Source organism: Danio rerio, chromosome 25 (assembly GCF_052040795.2).
Source record: "Danio rerio strain M-AB ecotype USA chromosome 25, GRCz13ab, whole genome shotgun sequence".
Classification (NCBI taxonomy): domain Eukaryota; kingdom Metazoa; phylum Chordata; class Actinopteri; order Cypriniformes; family Danionidae; genus Danio; species Danio rerio.
This window is the reverse complement of record NC_141045.1, coordinates 34,850,927-34,863,217: the sequence shown is the minus strand read 5'-3', so window position 1 is coordinate 34,863,217 and position 12,291 is coordinate 34,850,927. Positions and strand designations below refer to the sequence as shown.

Sequence of the window (12,291 nt, the reverse complement as noted above, 5' to 3'; positions counted from 1 at the left end):
AAAAACAGCCTGTTTAATTAAATCATTAGTCCCGTTTTCATTAAAAGTTACAAATTTACTTAGAAAATATTGCATAAAGAGTTTTTCAATAATTAACCGATTCTATCCCATGTGTTTCTGAGAGCAAATTGCCTTTTTCTGAGAAACAAATGTTACATTTCTATATATATATATATATATATATATATATATATATATATATATATATATATATATATATATATATATATATATATATATATATATATATATATATATATATATACACACACATATTGATATAAAATTATATATATATATATATATATATATGCGTTATGGATGCGACATTTGCAGTAAAAACTCAAAACATAAATTCGCATAGAAAGTATATGTTAACATTATATTGAAACTTTTGTTTATATTTTCCTGAACAACTGACCACAAAGTTAAGAGACCAGCAAAATATCAATCTGTAAACATGTTTTGCACTTTAAATGAGGAAAATAAACATGCGTTATGGATGTGACAAAAAAAGTCTGCGGGATTACAGTACACAACATACATTGTAGAAATTCTGTGAACTAAAATGCACAACCCAAAAGAAACAATAATAATCAAAAGAATAAGAGTTAACTCGCTATAGAGCAAAAATGATTGATTTTATTGAATTTAATATTTTCTCGTTTATGAGGAAAAAAGTGTCATTTTGGATGTGACATTTCTCCGTTATGGATGTGACAGATGTAAAATTGCCACTTGTGTGACTTTGGTAAATCAAAGAGAATGAAAACATTGACAGATGCATTTTTGAGTATTTCTAAAGTACTGTAAAATACTTGCTTACACAAAAAACCCAGAAACAGATTCCGTATTTTGGTGAAAACTTAATTTTGTCATGGCAAGGTTGACATTTGCACAGAATTGTGTATATATGTGTGTGTTTGTGTGTGTGTGTGTGTACTATTTTGTGCCAGATTTCTTTTACATGCATCTTAAAATTAAACAAAAAAAAAAGTATATAGGCAGCTCACACAATAACAAATGCTGTTGTGTTATCGTGTGTTCAGGATGTTTAGAAACACAGACTCTTGAGTCTTCTTGATTGTAGACTTTGATATTTCTGAAAAGCTCTCACAATATTGAAGGTTTGTTTATTGCACTTAATTTACTTAATAATTGTGTTTAAATTGTGCCGGAGTTTAATCATGTTGTTGTATAAAACCATTAATCCACCACCGTTAAGCATATTAAGTAATAGATGAAAATAATTGTTTTAAAAAATGGTGTTCCTAAATATACTTGGGCGGCCGTTAATATACCTGGGCGGCCCTGTGTGGTAAAGTCTGTGTGGGAAGCACTGAAGTACTGCTTTAACTCTTTGCATGCCCACTTGGGAAGTTCCGGATTCTCGTTTTGTATGAAATAACAGGCACAGAACTCTGCTCTTGTTTCAGTCAGCTTTTGTCTATTTGATGTGTTCAAGCACAGCCAGCATGAGGCGACGACACAGTTGTGTTTCATTGGTGCTAGTTGTTTGCCATCAGCTTGGTGTGTTCCAGCCCTTACAAGATATCCCAAGATGTGCATAGAAACATATCTACTGAAAGAATTAAAATGGGCTTATAGGCTGATGCATTTAAAACAGCATTCACTCGTGTTTTTCTTGCTCTTACTCATTTGTCTTGCATGCGCTTGCAGCACTATGAGGAGTACGCTGAAGGCTCTTATCATGAGGACTACAGCTATAGGAGTCACACGTCTCAGGCAAACACTCACCCTCATCACCTCCAGCCCGGGACAGAGAATGCACCCTCAGCCTGGGACCCACATAATGACCAGAGCTACCAGTACCACAGTGGAGACTACGCACACTCATCTGCAGGGACGGATGGGTCTCACGCCAATGACTTCTCCACTGAAGAGCAGAGCTCATTCCCCCATAATGCTCTTCAGCATCAGCCAGGCTATCATGAAGAAGAGGCCCAGGGTCATGGAGAGCAGATCAGCATCACAAACCACATTCAGGTGAACGTCTGGAGATGATCCTGACTTTTTTTTTATTTGAAATGTGTGTCTGTTTAATAATTTGGCACCTTTTTTTTTTTTTTTTTTTTTGAAGGTTTTTAATAATGGAGCAGCTGTGAACAAACCAACTGACCACTTTAAGGCCACTTACCAGCCACATCAACCTTCAAACCAGCCCAAGATGTTCAATCCTCAAGTGAACAATCAGAATGGCCGCTTTGATCAGCTTCAGAGGGACTTCCTGGACTCGACACAGAGTATGATACCTTTATGTTGCTCTGTTCAAAATTTAAAATAGGGTAGATTATTATTATTATTATTATTATTATTATTATTATTATTTGATTACTCTCAGTGTGTGTGTGTGTGTGTTCGTGCTTAAAAAAAGATTTAAGCAGAAAACCAATAATATTTTCCTGTAAAACTTATTTAATAATAATAATATATAATAATAATAATTATTATTATTATTATTGTTATTATTTTCACTACTATTTATTACTATAATTGTTTTATTATTAATGTTGTTATTCGTATTATTATTTTATTTAAAAAAATCACTATTCTTTATTAATATAATTATTGTTTTATTATTACTATTATTTTTTATTCATTTATTTTAATTATTATTTATTATTTGAATTATTGCTTTATTATTAATGTCGTTGTTGTTATTATTATTATTATTATTAGTATAATTTTTCTAAAAATGTTTCACTATTATTTGTTAATATAATTATTGTTTTATTATTATTATTATAATTTTTATTATTATTATTATTATTCTAATACTAAAATGCTTTGATGTTCAAATAAATTGTGAAAAACCATGGGCACCAAGGCTGCATTTTGAATAAACTTTACAACTTTACAATAAGGACTCAATAGTTAAAGGTGCTGTATGTAAGTTTTCTAACCTTTTAAAGTATACAAATACCATAATATGTTAGCAGAGAAGAATCATGCTCAGTGAACATTCTAAGTCAAATATTCTGCTTTGAAAATGTGCTTTACGTGCCGGAACGTCTTTCTTTGTTTTGGTTATTTTAACCCACCCACTGCCACTTTAGCCAATTATATTTCAGCACCCCGGGTTGCCTTGGTGGACAACCGCATACTTCATTCAGTCATGAAGGCTCTCAAAGCAGGAGTCCGCAACCGAAAATGCGACCTCCGGTGGACAGTAGCTTACTCCGAAATGAGACACAGATTCAGAGTTCCCCATGAGGTTATTATTAGCAAATTATATCAACATTACGAACATAAACATTAGGTGAGCAGGTTACATTGCTACCTCGTGTCCTAACAACACGCTACGTGACAAGATTTGCAGTAATAAGCAATTTGGCTGTTTGCAGCAGACGAAACACAACCGAAATTTAAATACAGTCATTCAGAAGCACAGAATAGTGCAGTGGTAAGGTTTATAATCTAATTAATACATATTAAACCTATTTAACATTATCAAATGTACATGCTGAATTCCTATGTTGATTTTGAGTCACAGTTCTAAACTTCAAACGGTTTATTTTGTTTTCAAGATCTGAGGAGATCTACTGCTGCGTTCAGTAGTATGGCAATAAATGTCATGTAAAATGGCATTAAAACGCGCATCATTAGCATTTAACAATGAATAAAGCACATGAGGTGTACCAAAGGTGAGCATTGTCAGCTTATCCTTTTGTTCACCAAGTAATTTCTAATATAATTTCAGGTGTTGGTTAGGATAAAAACTTCTTTCAGTATGGAAAATATTTCCTCTATCGTGTGTCGTTGCTTTTATTTTAAATGCTGTTTAAATCAACGTTAAATCAGCATTTAGGCTCGATAGTCAGGCACACTCACGCCAATCTGGCAACCTGTGCTTGCTTTGATTTGTCAGAGGAGGAGCCGAGTGAAAATGTGTTTTGATCCACGAGTGCAATACCTAGTTCAACCACTGGGTGTCAAACTTACACACTGCACCGTTAATGTATTTACTAACATGAACTAAGAATGAAATTGCTTGTACAGCATTTAATAATTGTAAGTAATGTTAATTTCAGCATTTACTAATGCATTATTAAAATCCAAAACTAATAATAATAATTCCTTACATTATATAGTGCTTTTCTAGTGCTTTACACATTGAGGGGAATCTCCTCATTTACCACTAGTGTGCAGCATCCACCTGGATGATGCGAAGGCAGCCATATTGTGCCAGATCGCACACCACACGCAAGCTGATTGGTGCAGAGTAGACAGAGTGATAAAGCCAATTATGATATGGGGATGATTAGGGGGCCATGATGGATGGAGGATAGTGAGCAAATTTGGCCAGGATGCCAGGGTGAAACCCCTACTCTTTTTCAAAGGGATTTTTAACGACCACCAAGAGTCAGGACATAGGTTTAACATTCAATTCAATTCAGCTTTATTTGTATAGCGCTTTTACAATGTAGATTGTGTCAAAGCAGCTTCACATAAATGGTCATAGTAACTGGAACAGTGTGGTTCAGGTTTTAGTGTTTCAGTTCAGTTCAGTTTAGCTCAGTTCAGTGTGATTTAATCATTACTGAGAGTTCAAACACTGAAGAGCAAATTCATCGATGCGTAGCTCTACCAATCCTGAACAATGCGAGGCAGTGGCGACAGCGGAGAGGGAAAAAAAACTTCACCTGATGGGAGTGAAGAAAAAAAACCTTGAGGGAACCAGACTCAGTTGGGCACGACCATTTTAATTTCTCCGCTGGCCAAAAGTCTTGTGCAGAGCTTCATTCGCCGTGGTTTAGGCTGGAAGATGGCCTCAGCGAAGACTCGTCTGTCCCTGGAGCGTCGCTGGAATCAGACTCATGATCTCAACTCCCTACGACCATCAGCGCAGCAGCAGCTCAGGATATGGCCTGGTCCCGCATATGGAATCCTTGGGATCATCACGTCGCTGGTCTTGGATCCAATTAGTGACTCCGCATAATCTGAGGACCTCGGGATGAGTATCCCCAGGTGAAAAATAGAGAATAAAGAGAATAATTAGCGTAGCTGCTGTTCATCGTGTAACATCTCATCCGAAATACGGCTCTCACTGAGCAGTATAGAGTCCCCTTCACTATACTGGGGCGTTAGAACTCACACAGACTGCAGGCTGAGCGCCCCCTGCTGACCCCAAAATTGTGCTTGTTAACATTAGCTTATGTACTGAATTGACTGCTTTTATTAATAATATAAATAAGCACTATAAATTAGTTGTTCGTGTACTTGAAAGTGAAGCTCTTGAGATGCTTGAAAGCGTCACATCCTTTATTTTCCTTAAAGAAAGTCTTTCATAGAGAAACTAGGAAGTTCTGGAAGTTTGAAAGTCATTGCAAGCTGTTCAGACGCTGGTGATAAAATGCTGCTTATTGCTTAAATGCTCTTACTTGTCCTCTTGAATGATGTTTGAGGAGACTGAAGCGTGTTGTGTGAATGTCGTTCAGATACAGCAGATGGTCAGCAGCTGGCGCAGCTACAGATTTTAAAGCAAGCTCAATCCAGACAGATCGACGAGCTGGAGCAGAAACTGGAGGACTGCCGGAGGAGGATGAGATATGTGGAGCATCAGTTCGCCATCGTCAAAGGTCAGATTAACCACTTTAACAAGGATTTAAACTAACTTTAACCAGTTGCATTAAAAATCTGTGTGAAAAACGGTTACAAATGTATTATATTTAGTTGTTTTAAATATTTTTTGTCCCATTTTATGTTAATGGGTCATAACTTTTCATAATATTTTCAAGATAAAAATAGTTGAATGGTACATTACTTCAATGTTTTTTTACTATTTTATTACTTAATATATGTTGTTAATTATTTTTTTTCATCAACTACAGCTAAATCAAATGCAAATAATATATTTAATATTACATATTCATATTTGAATGTCTTTACATGAAATCTGTAAGGACATACAATATAAAAATTGGCATTATTAATATAAAAACAATGAAAATCATTTTTACCACATGACTTCATAAAGCAATCCTAATGCATGGAGATCTGCATCAGTGTTCCTCTGAAAAATATGCGTTTTACTTGAATAAATATTCAGTTTTAGGTAATAATTATTTATGTTTTATTTGTTTAGGCACATGTCTCTTTGTATTTATTATTTCACTGTTATGTTCAAATACTGTATAATGTTATACATATACATACAGGCACACATACATACACGTATATATGTGCATATATAAATAAATTATGTTTTATGTAATATAAAAGACATAACATATATGACAAAACATACAGTAAAAAAATGCTAATTGACATAACATTGGTATATAAATTGGTATATAAATTCACAAAATATTAATATATATATATATATATATATATATATATATATATATATATATATATATATATATATAAATAAGTTTAAATGTATTATTTAGTATTTATTCATCCAAAAGAGTATTTTTGCATGTCATCAAAAATGAGTTTTGCTAGAAAAAGAGAAATCTGGCAGTTGTTTTTTTTTTTTTTGTACATTTATCACTTTTATTAGTTTTTTTTTTGTATGTTCTTACACTGCAGGGGTGTTTATTTTACTCTTTTGGTGGCTATAGAGTGAAATTTGGGTAGTCTTTTCACACCATTTTTCATACTTTAAACTATTTATCCTTTTGAACTTTTTCTCTACACCACTTTGGACTGTGATTTATTTTATACTTGTGTTGTTATATTTGCTTATTGTCGGTTTTCAATTTGTTAGCACAACAGTTAATCAACTAAATTCAGCACTAGGTTAAAACAATAAAAAGATGATGAATGAAACAAAAAAAGGGTTTTTCTGAATGTCCTAAATTTGGTGTGTGTGTACTGTTTGAGCACAAAAATTTGTCACTTTTTCTCCAGATGAGAAAGACGGGCTGGCAGTTTCTCTGAAGGAGTCCAGCACACTGGTGGAAGAGGCGAAAGAAAGAGAAGCTCAGCTGCAGGCCAGAATCAGAGCTCTGGAGAAACAGATTCAGTCTCTCACAGACAGAGAGCAAGAGGTACAAGCTCATGACTTCCTCATGCACAACATCAATCACAAAAGTACAGTCATGAGGTTGAGGTAGGCCTGCCTGCACAATACGTTTAAGAATTATCGTTATCGCAGTAAAAGTAAATGCAATATCTATATCACAGGGAAGTTCAGTAAATTACATTTATTTTACTTTTACATGCCAAGCATTTGTGTGCTGCATGCATAAACTGTAAGCTGACTCAACTAAAAATGTAAAATGCACAGCTTTTTTGAGTTGAATAAACTTTTAACTCAAGTACTGCACTTGACTCGATTTAGGTTGAGACAACTTAAAAAGCTCTATAGCAGGCGTGTCCAAACTTGGTCCTGGAAGGCTGATGTCCTGCAAATTATAGCTCCAGCTTGCCTCAACACACCTGCAAGGATGCTTCTAGAAAGCCTACTAAGAGCTCGATTGGCTAGCCCAGGTGTGTCTTATTGGGGTTGGACCTAAACTTTGCTGGACACCGGCCCTCCAGGATCAGCTTTGGGCGCCCTTGCTCTATAGCAAGTTGCCTTACAAGTTTAGGTTGCGTAAATTTTTTCTTTATTTCTTTATTTATTATTTTATGTATTTTTTACAGTGTATGTTGTTTATACAAATCTGACAAGTCAGATGGGGCCTTTACTACCTTTATCCCTGCCTCTCCAGTCGTTACAGTTAGGTGAACCTATGGCTGATGCCTGATGACAGGAGACAACAGCCATTTCCATCGAGGTTTTCATTCATTCGTGGTGTTTTCAAGTCTAAATGTTTTTTTTAATTTGGATTTAATTAACTCAGAAAAATAAGTTTTTTTTAAATTGCTGTTAATTGCATTAGCATTTCGCATGTTAAATATAGTTATCGCAACACTCAACAACAATATCGCATATTTTCCCTTTATTGTGCAGCTGTAGTTTGAGGCTTCCTAAAATACAGAAGAGTGTGTGGTAAAAACACTGTAATATCTCTTCAAGTGCTGGGTTCCACACAATTGATTTGTCTTAGGACAACATGAAGGAATTAAGTTAACTTATTAATGATTACAAATGTAAGTGGATTGAACAATTAAGTTCCTCAAAAACGAGTGCAGTAGGGGAAAAATAAATGTGTGTGTCCACAGATAGTGAAGCAGCAGCGTGTGGCTGAGGCAGCGATGGACAGCATGAAGCTGCAGATGGTGGAGTTGTGCCGCTCGGACACACTCACTCGAGCACGAGAGCAGCACGACAGAGACACGGCCGCCATCCGGGAGCAGTATGAAGCTCGACTGCTCACCCTGCAGCAGAAACTGGATTCCCAGTCGGAGAGTCTAGACAAGCAGGTCAGGGACATTGATCCTGAGTGCCGATTAACCCAATGAGGCCCTAATATTCTTGCAAAGTTCATTTTTTAGCTTGGAGGTACAAAAAAAGCTAAAAAAATAAAGTTTGCTACACTGTTAGTAAACATTCCAACCAGTAGTGGGTTTAATTAGTTTTAAAGTGACTACTTGCTGTAGTTCAATTACTTTTTCGCTGAAACTGTTTATTTAATTAAGTTTTTTTAGACAATTAATTACAGTTACTTATAATGTACTTGCCTTAAAAGGGAAATGAAGCACTCGGTCAAGTTTACATTATTTTGTACATCGAGTTGTACTTTATGAATATATATTAAACAAACTCGATTAATGTAAGCATTTAGCAGAAAACGGCATGTTTTACTGTAGATTATAGACCTATGGCGACGTCATCTTGGAATATCGCTGTGTCTGACGTCACAGGGTTGGTTCTGTTCCCTCAGCTGAACAGAGACAGTGGAAGTAATGGACTGAACACTGAGACTACAAAGCCCAATTTAACCCAATGCGTTAAGTTGTGGACGTGGAGCTCCTGCTAATACAAGCATCAGATGTGTCTAATATAAAAATTAGTGGTGGGCCATTATCGGCGTTAACATGCTACGTTAACGCAAGACTCTTATCAGGCGATTAAAAAAAATATCGCTGTTAATCTCAAAGTTGGGTTGGGAGCTGGTTCTATTCTACGCAAGCCATAATGACCTTCACCTTGATATTTTAGTGCGGATGTATACCTGGCCGAATTGTATTGTAGGTGGCGAGAACGAGTATTCGAACCTGTGTGTATTCCTACTGTGAAATTACCACATCAAATGTGACGTGCTAACATGGATGCAGTTCACTAGAGTGAATCTGATAAATGTTAGCACCACATCTAACTATCAGGCACCTGTAGAGTTTATGCGTTCGAGTAAAACATATACAAATAAAATGGAGCGGGTGCGTTTTAAAATGAATGACAGTGAATGAAAGTCAAACCGGTGAGCCGTCTGACAAAACAGTGCCCTTCTGAATCAAATCAGCAGGATGCCCTTCTGGATCTTATTTCGAAGACAAACTGACTACGCTTACATGGACATTAGTAATCTAGTTATTTGCCTTTATAGACAAAAATATAATTAAAGTGTTTACGTGAAGTGCTGTCATGTAAGAGTTTCCTGTAATTTGTGAAAGTGACTTTAACTGCAGTTCGGCAGTTTCACATTCACTCATGAACATTTAATTTATGCCCCTGTGACAAACTGGGCTATTAGACCAAATAAGGAGTAAGGACTGGTGAGAGAAATTTAATAACGCACACCAAATGGAAAGAAAAAAACTTCCGCATTTTGGTGTGTGAGTGTGTGTGTGTGTGTGTGTGGTTTACTGACAGCTGCGTGTGGATCTTGTCTGAAAATATGTTGAAAAGTCCTCCATGATGGTAATAGTTTGATTGCGGTGTTTACTTCAATAATGCCACTAATATCTGCATACTCCACATGTCTTAATTCCATTTCTGTTTAGTTCAGGTATGTCTTTAGTCGAAAAATCACAGTTTGGAGCTTATGTAGGCCTACAGTTCAACATTCATGCTTAACTGAATAAACAGTTAGTAAACACAAGCACATCTTATTGAACATCATTTATTTTCATCACCAATTATCACAGTTGAACAGTTTCTCAAGCAGTTTGTGATGCATTTTGGAAACAGGAGATGAGCCCCTGGTCTAATGCGCCACCTTGCTTGAGAAACCCGTTCTCAAAGACTTACTTTTAGTCATTATTTGGGTGGCACACATATTCTGAATGCCTTCGGCAGAATTCAAATGAGCCATTTTAATCTAAATTAATCTTGATTAGTTCCAAGATTACAGTGAGATTAATCTAAATTTAACAAATAATCTATGCCCACCTATAATATAAGTATGTATTTATTCTATTTATCTTTTTTCCTCTTTAAATTACTGATCATTTGATGCGTTTTGCTTCACTCTCTGTATTACACAGCCCGACTGCCTGCCTGGGTCTCAATCCCAACTAGTTTGGCTAATTGTGTCAAACATACTCCAAACTTTTTTTGGCTGATTTTGTTCTACATCAGTTCGATCTTTAGTATTGACTTCATTCATCATTTATGAGTGGATACCGCCAATATTTTTGGCTGGACACTTTCAGTCTCATTCACTTCCATTGATCTTTAGACATAAAAAAGCTTGTTATGTTACTTCATCTTGCAAACGGATATTTTCATTGGTGTATTATTCTTATTTTTATGTGTAGTCATGAACACGCTTGTTTGTAGAGCAAGTTTGACTGTTTTCTGCCATTTATTCATCGCAGTTATTTCTCCCATGGGCAGTCAGAATTTTATAAGCAATTGTAAAACAAGCCTGTAGTATATTGGTGCTGTGTGTGTTGAAGAGGGCAGCACAGGCCTGTGGATTTACCATATGTGTGTGTGTGTGTGTGTGTGTCTCAGGCTGAGGCAGGTCAGCGGCTGCTGGATCAGGTCCGTCAGCTGGAGCGTCAGAGGGAAGAGGATCAGATGGACAGAGCCTCGGTCATCAACACCCTCACGCACCGCCTGGAGGAGAGCCAGCAGCAGTGTGCCAAACTGCTCCACACTGGTACGTGGCATCCGCAAACTTCTGTTTATGTTTACTGCTGCTGGAGCCTCATGGGTAATCAGTGAAGTGGTCCAGAAGTCTTTCCCTGGAGTAGTTCAGCTAAACTACTGTACAGTGACTGAAGCAACAAATGAGAATCTGGGGGAGGGGGGTTTCCAGTCATTTAACTTATTGGATGGTCTGCTTTTTTTTATTTTTCTTTAGATCGTCTTATGAATTTCATTAAATACTGGGCAAATCTGTGTTTATTTGGAATCTTTTAAATCTCCATTTTTTTTAAACAAAGTGATATTAATAATGGTGATAATTATGGCTGCACAATATATCCTGTGAGCATCGATATTGCAATGTGTGCGTCTGCAATAATCACATCTCAGGATATGCAATTTTGAGTTGGCATTATAGTTCTCCAAAAACCACAGGTAAGACCCACAAGGTTTGTGGAGACGCTGCAGAATTGAATCATAATAGAGTAAGAGTTTTTCATCTGCATGTGTTTTTAAGGCCTGTGACTTTGTGAGCATTTTAAGAGAGTTTAAAACATTTTCATTCATTCATTCATTCATTCATTCATTCATTTTCTTGTCGGCTTAGTCCCTTTATTAATCCAGGGTCGCCACAGCGGAATGAACCCAGCGCAACCCATCTCTGGGAAACATCCACACACACATTTACGCACACACTCATACATTACAGACAATTTAGCCTACCAGCGACTCAGTCACCTTCTTGCTGTGAGGCGACAGCACTACCTACTGCGCCACTGCTTCGCCCCTTATAAAACATTTTAGTAGTGCATAAAGAAGTCTAATATAGATTAATTTTGTACAATTATTTATATGATGAAGACTATGCAGTGTTGTTTTACATTCGAATATTCAATACCGCTTGACTCTCTTCAGAAAACCAAAATTTCACTTTATTAATTGCTCCGCTATGTTTATGACTGTAGTTTCATTCATTCATTCATTTACTTGTCGGCTTAATCCCTTTATTAATCATAAATTACATGAAAATACATTTATATTTCACTCCCCTACAAAATAATCTGAATCAATCTAAAGTAATGACTTTGCAAATAGAGCTATTTAATTCATCTGTTGAAATTGTATTTATATCTTAATATGTATCGCAGAGAAATTTTCCAATATTATGCTGCATTCGTGATAATACTGTATGTATATGTTCATTTAATTTTTAAATTATAATATAAATATAATATAGAAATTAGTGCTGGCCCAAAACTCACCTCGATTAATCACATCCAAAATAAAAGCTTGATTTGACATAATTTAAGAGTGTACACTGTATGTTTATTATGTGTATA

The 12,291-nt window shown here is 35.8% G+C and overlaps 2 protein-coding genes across 14 annotated transcripts in view; both read left to right on the top strand.

The window, feature by feature from the left end:
• cops2 (COP9 signalosome subunit 2) overlaps positions 1-12,291 on the top strand; it is a 218,010-nt gene that overhangs the window by 26,338 nt on the left and 179,381 nt on the right. The window lies entirely within an intron of this gene.
• cep152 (centrosomal protein 152) overlaps positions 1-12,291 on the top strand; it is a 47,986-nt gene that overhangs the window by 7,751 nt on the left and 27,944 nt on the right. For all 12 annotated transcript variants that reach the window (XM_087312517.1, XM_087312516.1, XM_087312511.1 and 9 more), the window contains 6 exons: positions 1,681-2,007; positions 2,102-2,264; positions 5,460-5,600; positions 6,880-7,019; positions 8,140-8,340; positions 10,817-10,964. In XM_087312517.1, coding sequence (XP_087168643.1) covers positions 1,681-2,007; positions 2,102-2,264; positions 5,460-5,600; positions 6,880-7,019; positions 8,140-8,340; positions 10,817-10,964 — 1,120 coding nt within the window. The remainder of the gene's footprint in view (positions 1-1,680; positions 2,008-2,101; positions 2,265-5,459; positions 5,601-6,879; positions 7,020-8,139; positions 8,341-10,816; positions 10,965-12,291) is intronic.